Below are 16,760 nucleotides of genomic sequence, written 5' to 3' on the forward strand. Positions count from 1 at the left end.
TTGTCTTCTTCCCTGTTTTCAGGAACGAAGACAAATCTTGTGAGAGGTGATGACCTCCTTGGTCTTCAGTCTTTAAAGAAATTATGATTATTTCTAATTAATGTTGGGTCCATTGAATATCTCTGGGCAGAATTATTCCTTGGACATGTGAGTGTCATAATCATATGGGTCTCCCTGGGGGACAGCTGAGCTTCAGCATGGGTTCTCTTCCAGCCACAGGCCAGACATGGTGTGCAAAGAGCCACACCCAATAATGAAGATGGAGTGAAGACAAAAACTTTTTCAACTGAAATCGAACATGAATGATTCAAATTAATACAATTTCAGCTGACACTTTCAACAACTTTCTTCTACTTTCTGGAATGATCAAGTGAGGGAAAATAATATACAAGAATCCCTTGCCACTATCAAATAGGCAAGGCAACAAAGCAACAACTACGTCCCAACAGCAATTCAGTTATTTAAAGCAAAAGTTTTAAAAAGATATTTCACGTCTTATAATAGTAATAGATTAAGGTTGCATTTCTCATAATCATGCAGCTGCAGAAATAGATACATGCTAGCAAATCCTTTTCAGATACAGCCTATTGCAGCAAGTGTCCAGAGGACCAGCATTCCAATGAGAAGCAAGATCAGTGTGTCCCCAAAGTAATTACCTTCTTGTCCTATCAAGAAACATTGGGTTGCATCCTGGCTCTCTTTGCACTTACTTTGTCTCTAACCACTGGATTTGTTCTGGGAATCTTCATTAGATACCGAGAAACTCCCCTAGTCAAAGCCAACAACCGGGACCTCACCTACATCCTCCTGGTCTCCATCCTGCTTTCTTTCTTGACCTCCCTTCTATTCATTGGTCGACCCAGGAAAGTGACCTGTTTTCTTCAGCAAACCACCTTCAGTGTTGTATTCTCAGTTGCTGTGTCTTCCTTGCTGGCCAAGACCATCATGGTGGTGGTAGCATTTCTGGCCACAAAGCCAGGCAGCAGGATGAGGAAATGGCTGGGGAAGAGTCTGGCCAACTCCATTGTTTTATTCTCTTTGTCCCTAAATGCTACATCATCATTTTGAGACCTAACTTGAACACCAAGGAGCATCTAATGATGAAAAACAGTGAAGGCTCATGATTTTAGAACCTATTTTTGTACAGTTTACTGGTAACATAAAATAGCATGCTTTGGAAGTACTCTCATTTTTATGTGTTCTAAACAATCTTTGTCCATCCATGTGAGGCAAAGTTCTAGATTTGTGCTCACTTGATGCCTCTGGTAGGATTCAAAAGACAATGGTGGACTACTCTTTCACCTTTCAGGTCATACTCAGCTGCATGTGCCAGACCACTTCCTCGCTGTTACTCACGGTCCCTTTATCCCTCATGAATATGGTTTCTCACCCGCCAACTCAGGCCTTAGCCGAGTGCAATGGGAAAGTATCTTCCAATATCTTCTCCCCCTCTCCCAATATCCACTCTCACCCTGTGACTTCTAAAAACCTCTATCTACTGTAGTGATAATGGATTCCAGTTGCATTTTTCATGACCCTGCAGCTGCAGAAAGAAACACATGCTTGTAACTCTTTTTCAGATGCAGCCCATTGCAGCAAGTGTCCAGATCAACAGCATTCCAATGAGAAGCGAGATCAGTGCATGCCCAAAATTATAAGCTTCTTGTTCTTCGGAGAATTGTTAGGACTCATCCTAGTTTTCTCTGCTCTTGCTTTGACCCTCACCACTACCTTTGTTCTGGGAATCTTCATTAAATACCGAGAAACTCCCATTGTCAAAGCCAACAATCGGGACCTCAACTACATTCTCCTGGTCTCCCTCCTGTTTTCCTTCTTGACCTCCCTTCTCTGCATTGGTCATCCCAAGAAAGTGAGCTGTTTTCTTCGACAAGCCACCTTCAGTGTTGTTTACTCTATTGCCATGTCTTCAGTGCTGGCCAAGACTGTCATGGTGGTGGTGGCCTTTCTGGCCACAAAGCCAGGCAGCAGGATGAGGAAATGGCTGGGTAGGAGTCTGGCCAACTTCATTTTCTTATGCTCCTCTGGTATTGAAGTGGGCATCTGTATCATATGGCCGGGAATCTCTCCCCCATTCCCAGATTCTGACCTGCATTCCCAACCAGGACATATCCTGCTGCAATGCAATGAAGGCTCAGTCACCATGTTCTACACTGCACTGGGCTACATAGGCTTTCTGGCTGTCATCTGCTTCTTGGTGGCTTTCCTGGCCCGAAAGTTGCCGGGGACCTTCAACGAAGCCAAGTGGATCACCTTCAGCATGTTGGTTTTCTGCAGCGTTTGGGTCTCCTTTGTCCCCACCTACCTGAGCACCAAAGGGAAATACATGGTGGCTGTGCAGATCTTCTCCATCCTGGCCTCCAGCCTGGGTTTACTGGGCTGCATCTTTATCCCCAAATGCTACATCATCGTCCTGAGACATGACATGAACACCAAGGAGCATCTAATGATAAAAATTAATGTGGGGTCCTGATTTTAATCACTGTTTATTAACTAGTTGATTGTAGATACAAAACAAGATAGCATGGAAGTTAACTGTTTTGTGGAATTCGTGATTGGTGGAATCTTTGTGGAATCTTTCTTCCTTCTCTCTGAGCTTTGAATTCTGCTGACCAATGACAAGTACACCCGAAATTATGCCAATATTCCCTTGGTCTGTTCTAATTAACTTTGGGAAATCTTTTGAAATTAGATAATATATCTACTGAGTAGCAAGACAGAAAGAGAGAAAGAGAAATAGAAGGGGAGGGGAGGGGAGGGGAGGGGAGGGGAGGGGAGGGGAGGGGAGGGGAAGAGAAGGAAGGAAGGGAGGAAGGAAGGAAGGAAGGAAGGGAGGGAGGGAGGGAGGGAGGAAGGGAGAAAGGGGAGGGGAGGAGAGGAGAGGAGAGGAGAGGAGAGGAGAGGAGAGGAGAGGAAAGGAAAGGAAAGGAAAGGAAAGGAAAGGAAAGGAAAGGAAAGGAAAGGAAAGGAAAGCTTAGTTTAGCTTTAGTGGAGGAGCATATTCATTGATTGATTGATCTGATTTGTACTCCAGCACTTCTCACACACTCCAGAAAAAGGGTTGCCATGTAAATGTATTAGTTCTTCCATCTTTGTTTCAAGTGTAATTGACCAAACATGACATCTGTAGAAATGGGCACTCAGGGCTGTCAGGATTTAGTATCCTTCAAGTATATTGTGTTGTAGTGATGGGTATTGTAGTATTTTTTAATAATTATTAGGAGGCTTGTAGTGATAATTTGGTATGTTAGGAGTAGAATTGTTTAGATGGCCTGAGTAACTTCAAAGCTGTAAACAGATTAAACAGATTCACAGAAGAGTCCAGAAATGAGGATTTCCTAGGGGGGGGGGGCTTTTGACTTTTCAACTCTTTTGCCATCAACAAGAGCAGGGGAAAAAGTTTCTAAAAACAAACAAACAAACAGGCTCCACTTTGAAATGATCTTCATGAACATTTTCTGTGGGAGATCACGTCATTCCAAAAAGTAGATGGAAGGAGAGTTCACATTTTTCAGTAAGATGAAATATTATTAACCCCTCTTTTATAAACCATGGTTTATGTGATGTGTGCACTTAACCCAATTCTGACTCATTCAGCCGATTCTGATAAGCAATCTAGAGGACATTCCAGTCAGAGACTTTCTTTCATCTCCTGAAGCAGATTCAGGGTGGGTTCACCTTGGCACCAGATGGCTGTGGGGGAGTTCTCTATTCCAAGAAGAACCACTGTGGATACAAAGCCAGATCACTCCCCTTTGGATGCTCATTCTTGACCAAGAGTCATAGTTTGCCTCCCCAGCCAAAATGTGTGGGGAGGAAAGCAAAGAGGAGGGTAATAGGAGTGGATAAAAAGGAGGGGATCTTGAATGAAGCATCATGTTCGCCTCTTATTACATTCTGGACAGAAGGTGGATTAACTGCATGGAAAAGAGCAGATTCAGAAGTGCCCTTTGACACTGATGTCATAGAATCAGCAGACTTCGCTGGGTATGTCAGAACTTACAAGTGAAACTAAAAGAACAACAAAACAAAACAAGCTAGAATTACTGGCTTGTACACTCTCTGCTCCCGCCCACATCCGAAGGAACCACTACACTTTTAGGGGTGGGCTCTGGGACCCGCTCTCTGGAGAAGGCTCCAATGCTGGGAAAGGAGGAGGGAAAGGGAAGAGGGGGAGGACCAGCAGCAAGGGGGCCTTGTAGGGGCGATGGGGGCACCTCAAAGACCAGGTTAGGGGCAGACCGTCCTGGAGAACATCTATCTCCGAGTTAATAATGACTTGATGGCACAGCCAATCAATCACTCAATCAATCAAATCCATCCATGTTCTTGCAGTTCCAGGTCTCCACAGCGATTCCTCCTTGCCCTCAAGGCTGACTCCCACCTGGTACTCCTGGAAAGCCTCCTCCAGGGGAATCACCCGGTGGTCCCTGTGCTCTGGGGATCGGTCGCAGACCAGGCAGATGAGGGTCTCGCAGTCCTTGCAGAAGAGCTTGAGGGGCTCCCGGTGCGTCCCACAGAAGCCCCCTTCTTCCCCACCCTGAGGGCCGCATCGCTGGGCGATTTCCGCCACCCGCGCCAGCTGCCGGTTCGCGACGAGGTCCCGGGGCTGGAAGGCCCGTCGGCACTGGGGGCAGGAAGCCTCCGCTGCCCCCCAGCTGCGGGCCAGGCAGCTCCAGCAGAAGTTGTGGCCGCAGCCCGGGACGAGCACGGGGTCCTGGAAGAGCTCCAGGCAGATGGAGCAAGTGGCTTCTTCGAGCAGCTCCAGCACGGGCGGCCCACTGGCCATCACCGCCGCCTCCGCAGAGAGAGAGACCGAGGGGGAAAGTCAATTTCTGTCCTAACAGCCAGGAACCACGCTGAGACAAGGAATAGGTCTCTAGTGTTTAATTGCTGCTACATAACAGGAATCCTAACAAACTGAAGAAGCGTGGGAAAAACCCAGACATATAAACCCCAAGGTTAAGGCGGGCCCGATCTGTGTCTCTTTGAATGGCTGCCTAATTCCTCAGTGCTACGCCTGGATGGGAGCCATCCTTACTCATGACAATTTCGCTTTCCCTCCGGTGCCTTTCTGGAAATCGGAGGAGCGCCTTTGGGGCGTGTCCACACGGGAAATGGAGGAATTCTTGTCGCTTTTATGGTCAGGTTGGCTGGCTTCTTAAAGGAGACATGTCTCAAAAAACCAAGAAACTGGGGAGAAGGAAACGTTCATGGGACGGAACGGAAACAGGCTGGGACACAAACTGGATAAAGGCCCAAATCGAATTGCACTGCAATTGATGGGACGTCTCAGAGAGAAAGGGAGCACTGGGTGAAAATCCGAGTCCTCGATCAACTTCTGATAGGACTCTCTGGCAGAGGGAGACCTGCTTGGGCGCCCCCTTCCCAGCCAGCCAGCCAACCAGGAATCCGATCAGGAGAAAGGGGCGCGCTCTCATGTTATGGATTTCTTTGATGTTTTTCCTGCCTTTATTTTTGGTCAGCCCAAGGCAGCAGACAGGCCTAATGATCTCGCTTTTTATTTTCCCCAGCACAACAACCCTGCAAGGTGGGCTGGGCTGAGACACAGGGACTGACCCAAAGTCCCCCAGGCAGCTTTTGTGCCTAAGGGAGGCCCAGAACTCAGTCCTAGAAGCTCTGAAGGGCTCTGCACTCTTTTGGAAACAAGACAGTCTCTGGGATTCCATACTGTCAGCAGTGCTCAAGAGCTGAGGTGCTTTATAGACTCAGAGAATCTCAGGGGTGGTAGGGCCCCTGGAGGTCTTCTGATCCAGCCCCTGCCCAGCGAAGGAATCCTCAGACCCTTCTGCAAAATGGCCATCCAGGATCAGTGATTTCTCACTCAGCTGCCGTCTCTCGGAAACGGCTACCTTCTGCAGGGCTTTGAAGCCCTGAGCTTCCAGGCAGCCTGGTGTCCCCAGCGGAGGACACTCTGCCCGGGCCACAACTGGGAGGATCAAGCAGGGCACTCTGCCAGGGCCACACTGGGGGGGGGCAAGCAGGGCACGTGCCCCGGGCACTGCACTGGGGGGGCACCAAAATGAACATGGGGGGCATCAAAATGGGCATGGAATCCATGTTTGCCTCAGGTGACACAGACTTAGTTGCGGGTCTGCACTCTGCTGCACCCCAGCAGACTTTTTGGTGTTTGAGTAAATAAGGCGCATCAGTGCATTCGCGATCATGGTTCTTCATCAGAAGCTAACATCCTGGCTTAACCTAGCATCAACCAGCAGCTTCTCCTACTCTTAAAGCAAAATCTCAACCATTCGCGGCCTGGCAACCTCTCTCGGATCCTCAGTGGTGCCTGGCAAGGGTGTTGGCAGAATGCTGGGAAAGCCTTTAGCCCAGGAGAGATCAGAAAAGTCACACACCAAGCATTTCTATAAAAATAATTTATTTACAGAAAGCAAAACAAAAGCAAAACATATTTAAAGGACTTAGCTCTCATTGAGAGCAAGCCTGGCTGACTACATATCGGCAGAGAGAAAAAAAGAGGAAGTAAGAAACAAGTCCGGGCAGGTTCCTCCCCCCAGGCAATTTGCATCAAGCACGTGAAAGGAGACAATCAAATACAACCTCTTCACCCGGCCAAAATGATTAGGTACAATAGCAGTCTTAATCTGTTAGTAGGAAAACCTCAACAAAGGGCTCCCTCCAAGAGGATGCAGGGAGAGATGACGGCCCAGAGGATCCCTGCCCCCTGCCCAATGAAGGAATCCTCAGTGAAGGAATCCCCACAACCAGTTTTTAATTCCTCGGAAGAAGAGCGACACAGACAAGGGGAACAGGACCCTGTATTTGAACTGACACATCTGAGGAACAGAGACTTCAAGAGAGACTTCTCTCTTTTTATAAAGGTTTTATTACAGTTTAAAAACACAAAGATAAAGAACTAATACAAATGAAGAAAAATGTAGAAAGTTAAAAGAAAAAAAAGAAAAGGGCAGAGAAAAAAGGGGGTGGGAAATATATATAAAAAGATATATAAAGAAATGACTTCCCCTTCCTCAAGACAAGAACAAACGACCTCAGTGACTTATCACCTTCTCTAACAGTTCAGCCAAAGGTCTCTTCTTCCCATATCACATCTCTTGTTTATAAACAATTTATAAAGCCTCATCATTCAGTCTTAATCAGCAAACATCCTTTAAGAGTTACCACAAATAACAACATATATTTTTAACCTTAATCAAATAAATCAGATCCATAATCCTTTCTTACCTTTAACACAGGAATTTATCATTTGCTTTAAAAATACAGCAAAACAAAAAACCTTCTTCCCATATCTTATCTATAAACAAATCTTTAAAGCCTTGTCATTCCGTCCTGCTTGAGAAAAACCCATTAAGATCTACTAGAAAGAACGTCATACAGTATATATTTTAAACCTTGCTCAAATAAGCCAACTTTATACTCCTTTTTGTTTATAACAATCTTGATTATTCCCTTTAAATAGTGTCCCAAAAGCTGATTTCTTTTCATGTCCTCTCTGACATTTCTCAGGAACTTCTTCACGGGCATAACACATCTCTTTTGTAAGTCCAAGATGAGAAAGCTGTCCAAGTCACTCTTCTGCTTTATTATGTGTGTGTCCCTTTTGGTTATTAAGATATCAGCCGGTTTCATTTGAAAGTGCTGCGTAACACCTTTTTCCATGTCATTTTTGTATCTTGTCGTTTTTAAATCCATGTCCAAAATAGCCTGGTTCTCAGCTGAATCCTCTTCTATCTCCTCTTTGAAACCAACTTCTATGGTAGCAGACCATCTTAAGAGCAACGTCCGAGTGCATGGTTGCCAAATATCCTTGAATTCTTCCAAAGTTAAAATACTTTTCTCCATGCTGTATTAGTGGGTCTCTTCTCCTTTAATTATAATCTTGAGCCCTTTCTGGTTGCTCTGTTGTCCAGCCTTCAAAGTCTCCACTTATCATGTTTTTCTCTAATCCACAACATTTTCCCATGAGAAGATTTCTTACCCTTTGATTCAAAATCCTCATATATTTTAATAGGATTTTAAACCACCACAGGAAGGATTCTTAGAATTCGTTTCAAACTCTTATTTCCAATCCACCTGGCCCCTCAGTGCATTTATAACTTTCAGAATCAAGATTCTAATCCCTCTTTCCCTGTTTATTTCAGAATAATTGTTTTTTATTATTTTTTTTACGTTTTTAAACTTACGTAAAACTTCTTTCACTGAGGACTGAAGAAGAATCACCCGGTGTGATGAAACTTGTTCTGAAGGTTCTTAATATCCCAAAAGCAGTTAACAAGCAATTTCCAGAAGCGATCAAGGGAGGAATTGGGTGAACCCAGTGTCCTTTGGCAGGCTCCAAACCACGGCTGGGGCAATGCTGACTTTCCCTCGGTTCCCAGAGCTCTAAAATACACTGGAGACCACTGTTTTGTGGCCTCCTGAAGGGGAGCCTCTGTATGAAGCACTTATGGGCAATCCCAGGCCCTCTCCTTTATCCAGAAAGACTTCCAAGGTGCCGATCCATTCGTCAGCACTGCAAACTGCGAAGCTGTCTTCAATCCACCATTGCTTTCCCAGAACTCCAAATCATAGGACGCTTCTCAACGTAAATGCAAGTATTTTATTTGGGATTTTTAAACGTAGTCCTCCAGTTATGACAACAACTCCCTCCCAGCCAATTGTCCAGGGGGAGCAATATTCATTGCTGTGAAAATTTGCCTACAGGCTTTCAGAGATCACTGCTTGGCCAATAGGGATTTTTCCACAGTTTTTCCACGTATGTCCCCACTTTTAGGAGGAGAGTGTCAAGTAGGCACCATTCCTCAGAAAGAAGGAGGGCAGAAGGGTCTCTCCAGCCCAGGGAGCATCTGAGAACATGTAGAGCAGGGCTGCGGTCTGGGCATCAAAAAAGGCCACCTGTCGCCCTTCGCAGTTGAGAGAGACTCGGATCCTCTTGGGCTCCTCTTTCAGGTGCAGTTCGGGGTATTCTGGGGGAAACCAGGCCTTGTATTCACTTCCGTATTTCACAATCTCCCACATCCCTCCCTTGGGACCAGAAGGGATGTCACCCTTTCTGTTCACTGACTTTCTGGCAACCCCCACAGCCCATACAGCCAATCCCTGATCCCCATCTCCTACAGTGACTTCCCAGAAACGTCTCCCTCTTGAGAACCCCTGACATCCAAGGACATAACAACAATTTTCAAATCTCTTAGGGTTTGCGGGAAGGTCTTGTTCTTCAGCAACATCTCTGATGCTTTGATGATCCTCTGAGAGGGCGAGGCAACGATGGGCTGTGTCTGGATCCAGAATTACCTTTGCTGTCAGGGGGAAGAGGAGGGAGGAGAAGGGAAACAGCTTCAGCTGCAGGCACAGTTTGAGTCGTGACCCCCAACAGACCAACCCCAAGGCCTCCTCTCTGCAGGGAGTTCAGCTTCCAAGCACCCCATCCAGGACTGGGACACTCCCTGCCTTTTCAGCAGCACCTAAGCTTGGCCGAGTCCCCCCAATGCTTCACGCTGCTTCACACCCTTCCTGCAACCTGCACCTGTCTCATCAGCATCCCTCTTGCAGGTGGGAGGAACGGGGCTGGGAGGGAAGAGTGCTTGGCTTTGCTTTCAGGGAATTCCAGGGAGGGCCACGATGTGAACAGGGACCCCACCTGGAGCTTTAATCCGGAGGATCAGGCAGAGCAAGAGGCTGCCCTGGTTCATTTCTGACTGGCGGAGTCGGGGTCCCCCAGAGGTAACGGGGGGCACCTGATGGAAGGGAAGTGGGGGGAAGCTCTGCCCTTTCTGTGCAAGCATCAGGAGATTGCACACATGTACAGAAAGGGAAGATCTTGTGTAGAAAACAGACACCTTTGCTTTCATTGTTTTGATGGACCATAAGATGGAGGCACCTGGGCAATTTCCTGGTGCTCCATCTTTGCCATTTGCTTTGGCCAACAGGACCCGATTCCTCTCCTCCCAGTGACTTGGTCTCCTGCCAATTTATATTTAGGCAATGAATCTGACCAACTGCATAGCAGATTGATAATAGTAACAATGAAGTAGAAAAGCAAACAAGGAGGAAACTCCTTGCAAAGTGCAAATCCTATAAATCCAGGGAGCATTTTTACTCTCTCTCATTCATTCTCTCTCTCTCTCTCACACACACACACACACACACACACATCGCAGACACTGAGTGTGGCTCCTGTGCGCTGAGGAAGCCATTAATCTACAGACTGCCCAGGTCTCTAAGGAGGCACATCAGAAGCACCCAGGAGCCACAAGCTCTCCACAGGGCAGCTCTCTTATGCAAAGGAGGGAAGGCCTCTTTGATGGTCCGCCTTCAGCAGCCAAACATCCATTTAGTTTATATTTAGAGCAGAGTGAGGAGCCTAATAGGGATAGAAGAGCACTTCTGCCCCGGTAGATTAAAAATCTGACAAGACCAGCATCGTCATAGCAATAGAAACCTCCTTCCTGACCTGCAGAAGAGCTGAGGGAAGAATGAGTGTCCTCCAACAGCCGCAGAATGAAACAGAACAGCTGGGAGTCAGGACTCAGGATGGAATAAACATGCAAAGGAGGAAAACCAGCCCTAAAGGCATTTCTCTGCTTGGCTAGAGAAGTTGGGGACCGGAGACTCAGCCCTCCATTTCCTCAGCACAATCATGCTGAGAAGGCCGTTTTCGGATCTGGAGAATGAGGGTGCCCTGAACGTGGGGAGGAAAGACTGACCAGGGGTTGTGCTTTCTCCCCAGTTTATGACAGGGACTGGCAACATCACGGGAGGACACTGTATCCCCCTCTGTGGTGACAGCAAGCAGTGCACCTCAGCCATAATATTGGAAGGAAATCAAGAAGGGGCTCTGTGCAGCCAACAGCAGCCTCTTCTAGATCACCCCCACCAGGATGGAGCAGCTCTCAGGAAGTCAAAGGTTCTCCACATGAAAAAATAAGGGACACCTCATGGGAATTCTTTCCTCCTGGAAGGATTCTCGTATTTATTATTGCTCAAAAACAAGAGGACAACATGATTGTCCAGGCAGGAATTCTAGGCTCGTTTCAGGACCACCCAATATTTTCCCATTTCTCCAGATCCTTCATTCTACACTAAGGCTGACTTCAGTTTTCCGGAATACCTTACTGGATCTTCACAGTCTTAAGGTGTCTGATCCTGCATTTTTCTGTTTGTTACTCTCTCATATTTCTACTAAGGTTATGGGCATCAGAGTTTAAAATAGCAAGTGACAGAGATTCTTGAGACTCATACCTTCCTGCAGGTGAAGTCCAAACTTCAGAGTATCTGGGGAAAGAAAGGAAGAGATTCAGCATCTGGTCATTGGAATTGGGACAGCAGCAGGGCCTCCCTACAGACAGACTCTAGTTTGGTTTCCCTGGCCTCAGATCAGGAAAGAAGGAACAAGGAAAGCTAAATGCCAGAATGTCATCGGTGGTTCCTTAATCAAAATACTACTTCAATCTCTAATTGGCTGCCATGTACTCTGACTCAGAACCCCCCGAATAAGGCCTATTCTGCTTCCCCAGTGATCAGAGCGTGTGGATTTGGGAAAGAAGGGATAAATGGTCAACCCTGACTAACTACTGGTTCCCATTTTTAGCTTGAACATCTTTTATGGGAGAAATCAGAAAGCTCCTGTTCCCCCTCCTTGTGCCCAACACACCAAGCCCTTTCCACAGAGGAATGAAGGGGTCTCTTCCACCAACCCTGAAATCTGTCCCTCTCTGATCCCCCCTGACACTAACACAGAATCTCTCTTGGATCTTCTGGGATCAAAACATCCAGCATAAAACCCCTGCGGCTGTTCTTCTTACCTCTGAACTGTTTCATGACGCCTCTCAGAAAGACGCTGGTATCGCTGTAATCCCAGATTGTCCACTTCCGCTCTAGAGGAAAAGCCACCGGATTCTCAAATGGCTTTTTTGCCTGGTACCTGGTAGAGGGAAAGAATGTTGTTTATCATCCTGCCAATGAAAGCAGTTTTCCAAAACATCAGATTGTGCTTGGGGATTGACTAGCTAATTAAACATGGGCTGGGCACCGTGGCAACCAGTGGATTCAAAGCTGGCTCAAAACTGCACTCATCCACCCTCGTCAAGCTGAGCGAGGGACCTAATGGAGGCCACCAAGTTTCAGTCCTGGGCTCTCTAGTCTTTAACATTTTGTAAATCGCTTGGACAAATGGGTGGACTGGATATTACCAAATTTAGGAAAAGGCTAAAATGGGTGAGGTAGGTAATAGTATAGAACAGGATTTCTCAACCACGGTTCCATGAGAGGTCACTAGGGTGTCCCTGGGAGATCACGATTTATTTAAAACATTATTTCAATTTGGGCAACTGCACGTTAGCAGTAAGTTTCATTCTTTATGTTTCGTTTAAGAACAGTGTTAATGCATCTATACAGGCCTACCAAAGGAAGCGGACAGAATTAATTTTGTAACCTGTGGCCTATAATTGAGCCTGAATGTGCAGGGGTTCCCCGAGGCCTAGAAAATATTTCAAGGGTTCTTCCAGAATCAAAAGGTTGAGAAAGGCTGCTCTAGAAGATGGATTTAACATTCAAACTAATCCTGATGGACTAAAAGAAATGCAATGAAATTTAATAGAGACAAATTCAAATTACTAGTTGCAAGGGCGGCCAAATACAAACTGAAGATGACTATGAATCAGCAGCGCGATCTACCACAAAGGGTGCATGAACAGAGGAAAAGTTTCCAAATCTGGGTTAGTGCTACTTCCACTCTGCTGAGGGGTTGAGTTTTGTGCAGCACATTTTAGGAAGGGTTTTGGAAGAGGCTCAGAGAAAGGCAACCAGGTTGGCTGGAAAGAGTCCTTTGAAGAGGGACTGAAAGTGAATGGAGACTTGAGCAGAGGAGACTCACAGGGGTTGTTGACTGTGGAACCAACTACTAGGTTGTTCCTATCTCTGAAGGGGAGCCTCCTGCTCCACCATCAGATTTGAGCAAACTGTCTCTCCAAAATGATGTTGCAAAGCAGCACCCAGCTCCTAATGCATGGAGGATCTTCCCGCTTTGCTTCACTTCTGTTGCAAATGTAGAAGCTCCTGACTGCAAAGCGGTCAGTCCACACAGACAAGCCTCTCCCAGCCTTGAGATGGATCGTGGTGGATCTGCTGAGACCTTCCGTATTCCCAGAGAGTTGGGAATCCCCTTCGTAAGATGGGGTCAAGCAGGGGCAAGACAGCCACCTGGCATGGAAGGTTGACTTGGGACTCCTGCAAACGATTAGGGGTTGGACACAAAGGCCTCCGTGGCCCTTTCCGTCTTCAGGAGTTGAAGGAGATGCATGCCGTTCACTTTCAGACAACTTGGAGAGAACTGAAAAGTGAAACTGCAGGAAGCACTAAAAGCAGGATTTTTAAAATAAAAAGAAGTGCAAAATACTTCCTGATAGAAAATGTTTTTTTTCTCTGAAAATGAGATAGATCGAAAAAGGATAAATGATTTTGATAAGGAAAATGAGTGATAAATCTTGGGGACAAAGATAACATTTTAGTATCCGGTGGTGCCTCTTATAATTAATAATAACTAATTGTATCAAATATGGCTAATTATATTGCACTGAGGCTGTCTGAGGAAGTATCTACGAAATCCTGAAAAAAAGTTATATTGAAGTTGAATCACTACTAAAGACAAAGAGAGCTTTCCAAAACGGGAAACTGCAGAGGGAGCTGCCGATCTCGGGGGCCAGAAAGAAGAGGGTGGATCCACTTACTTCTTCAAGGTGTCTCCAATGTCCTAAAGAAAAAGAGACAAAGCACTGAAAGGATCCATTTCCGGGACAGAGAATTACATTCTCAAATTCACAAAATAAATGGTTGAATCCTCTGGACAACCACGCACAGAGATACAAAAACATTTGTCTTTTTTCCTCAGACATTCATTTCTTATAGATGTATTATTTATTTTTACTTTCTTGCTTCTCTTAGAAAAATTATACTCTGGCTGAATCCAGCTCAGTTATACAGTTTATGGTATATATAACAAAACGTAACAGTAAAAAGAAAAGAATATTTAAAAAGGAAAACAATGTATCAATAAAATAGACAGAAATCCTGCCCTGATGCTTCCAGAATCAGTCTCTGCAGGCCCTTTGGAACATCCAGGCGGTGACAGCTTTGTGGAAGGCCATCAATGCAGGGACTCTCCTTGCCCTGAAGATTAGGCTGTCCCGCAGGAGGGGAGGCCCCACAAAGCACACCCACCACCATGTCCCTTAGCAGTGATAGGGGCAGGCATTCTTAAAACCACGAAGGGCCCAAGATAGTGACCAGCGTTTTGAATTCTCTCACTTCCGCATGGCCGGGTTCTTCTGCATTGTGTGTCCTTGCCTATTGGCCATCAGTCTTCACATTTTGCACTCTCCTTTCCATGGAAAGAGTCAAAAAGAGTATTTCCGTGGTGGGTCGAAAGCCGTCCACTCCCCTCCATCATCTCAACTTCACGCCTTACCGCTAAGAGTTCCCTTGCTGGCTGCTGCTGCTTCTGCTCCATCTCCTGGATGAGTTCGTCAAGAGAGCAGAGTTCCTCCGCGTATCGAGCCAGACCCTCGTCCCTTCTGGCCACAACCTCCTTCTCCGTCTCCTCCATTCTGGCCAGCAGAAGCTTCTCCTGATCTTCTAACCAGCATCGTAATTCTCTGAACTCAGCCACCGTCTTTTCTCTCTCCTTTTTGATTAGGTCCTAGAACAAGAAGATGGAAAAGGCAAAGGTCATATTATCGTTAAATGGATACACTGAAGAGACCAGAAATGAGATGGGAGGATTTCCTGGGGGGGGGGGGAACCCTTTTGACTTTTCAACTCTTTTGCCATCAACAAGAGCAGGGGGGAAAGTTTCAAAAAACAAACAAACAAACAGGCTCCACTTTGAAATGATCTTCATGAACATTTTCTGTGGGAGATCACGTCATTCCAAAAAGTAGATGGAAGGAGAGTTCACATTTTTCAGTAACATGAAATATTATCAACCCCTCTTTTATAAACCATGGTTTATGTGATGTGTGCACTTAACCCAATTCTGACTCATCCAGCCGATTCTGAGAAGTAATCCAGAGGACATTCCAGTCAAAGAGACTTTCTTTCATCTCCTGAAGCAGATTCAGGGTGGGTTCACTTGTTAGGAAACGCATCACTTACAACAGACCACGGCCTTTTAGCCCGGAAGCTCCTCACCCTTGGATCAGTACTTACAAGCATCTCCCACACTTTTTGTTTTGTGTCTGTCCTGTATGTAATCATTTTTTCTCTCTCCTCCTTCTGAGCCTTCAGGCAATCCCCAACCTTGACCTGAAGAGAAAATATAGGTTTTGAGTTCCTATTTCATGCAAAATCATTGGAATATCTGATCACCAGGGCCAGATTATTATATGCACAGAGATAGAAAGACTTGACACCACCCACTCTGGAGGTGAAGACTAAAGAACTTAATTTCATGCAACTGCCCTGTGTTTTTTGATCCCAGCTCAGAAACGACCCTGATAAGGAAATATAAAAAATTCTAACAACATTCATTGACTCTTGTAACATTCTGGACAGAAGGTGGATTAACTGCATGGAAAAGAGCAGATTCAGAAGTGCCCTTTGACACTGATGTCATAGAATCAGCAGACTTCGCTGGGTATATCGGAACTTACAAGTGAAACTAAAATAACAACAAAACAAGCTAGGATTACTGGCTTGTACACTCTCTGCTCCCGCCCACATCCGAAGGAACCACCACACTTTTAGGGGTGGGCTCTGGGACCCGCTCTCTGGAGAAGGCTGCGAGGCTGGGGAAGGAGGAGGGAAAGGGAAGAGGGGGAGGACCAGCAGCAAGGGGGCCTTGCAGGGGCGATGGGGGCACCTCAAAGACCAGGTTAGGGGCAGACCGTCCTGGAGAACATCTATCTCTGGGTCAATAACGACTTGATGGCACGTAACCAATCAATCAATCACTCAATCAATCAAATCCATCCATCTTCTTGCAGTTCCAGGTCTCCACAGCGATTCCTCCTTGCCCTCAAGGCTGACTCCCACCTGGTACTCCTGGAAAGCCTCCTCCAGGGGAATCACCCGGTGGTCCCTGTGCTCTGGGGATCGGTCGCAGACCAGGTAGATGAGGGTCTCGCAGTCCTTGCAGAAGAGCTTGAGGGGCTCCTGGTGCGTCCCGCAGAAGCCCGCTCCTTCCCCACCCTGAGGGCCGCATCGCTGGGCGATTTCCGCCATCCGCGCCAGCTGCCGGTTCGCGACGAGGTCCCGGGGCCGGAAGGTCAGTCGGCACTGGGGGCAGGAAGCCTCCTCCGCCGCCGCCGCCGCCGCCGCCTCCCCCCAGCTGCGGGCCAGGCAGCTCCGGCAGAAGTTGTGGCCGCAGCCCGGGACGAGCACGGGGTCCTGGAAGAGCTCCAGGCAGATGGAGCAAGTGGCTTCTTCGAGCAGCTCCAGGACGGGCACCCCGCTGGCCATCGCCGCCGCCTCCGCAGAGAGAGAGAGACCGAGGGGGAAAGTGACTTTCGCTTTCCCTCCGCTCCCTTTCTGGAAATCGGAGGAGCGCCTTTGGGGTGTGTCCACACGGCAAATGGAGGAATTGTTGTCGCTTTTATGGTCAGGTTGGCTGGCTTCTTAAAGGAGACATGTCTCAAAAAACCAAGAAACTGGGGAGAAGGAAACGTTCATGGGACGGAACGGAAACAGGCTGGGACAAAAACTGGATAAAGGCCCAAATCGAATTGCACTGCAACTGATGGGAC

The 16,760-nt window shown here is 46.9% G+C and overlaps 2 protein-coding genes across 2 annotated transcripts; both read right to left on the minus strand.

The window, feature by feature from the left end:
- Positions 1-4,321: 4,321 nt before the first annotated feature.
- Positions 4,322-4,807, minus strand: LOC134489905 (zinc finger protein RFP-like). Its single transcript, XM_063292777.1, has one exon. It carries the CDS (start codon positions 4,805-4,807, stop codon positions 4,322-4,324), a length of 486 nt encoding a protein of 161 aa, XP_063148847.1.
- A 3,884-nt stretch (positions 4,808-8,691) lies between these two features.
- Positions 8,692-16,478, minus strand: LOC134488917 (E3 ubiquitin-protein ligase TRIM7-like). Its single transcript, XM_063291272.1, has 6 exons — positions 16,051-16,478; positions 15,226-15,321; positions 13,749-13,771; positions 11,826-11,944; positions 11,263-11,295; positions 8,692-9,320 (listed from the first exon to the last, which is right to left on the minus strand). Exons 1-6 carry the CDS (start codon positions 16,474-16,476, stop codon positions 8,791-8,793), a joined length of 1,227 nt encoding a protein of 408 aa, XP_063147342.1. The 5' UTR covers positions 16,477-16,478; the 3' UTR covers positions 8,692-8,790.
- Between the last annotated feature and the right edge of the window lie 282 nt (positions 16,479-16,760).

The sequence above is a fragment of the Candoia aspera genome, chromosome 2 (assembly GCF_035149785.1).
Source record: "Candoia aspera isolate rCanAsp1 chromosome 2, rCanAsp1.hap2, whole genome shotgun sequence".
Classification (NCBI taxonomy): Eukaryota; Metazoa; Chordata; class Lepidosauria; order Squamata; family Boidae; genus Candoia; species Candoia aspera.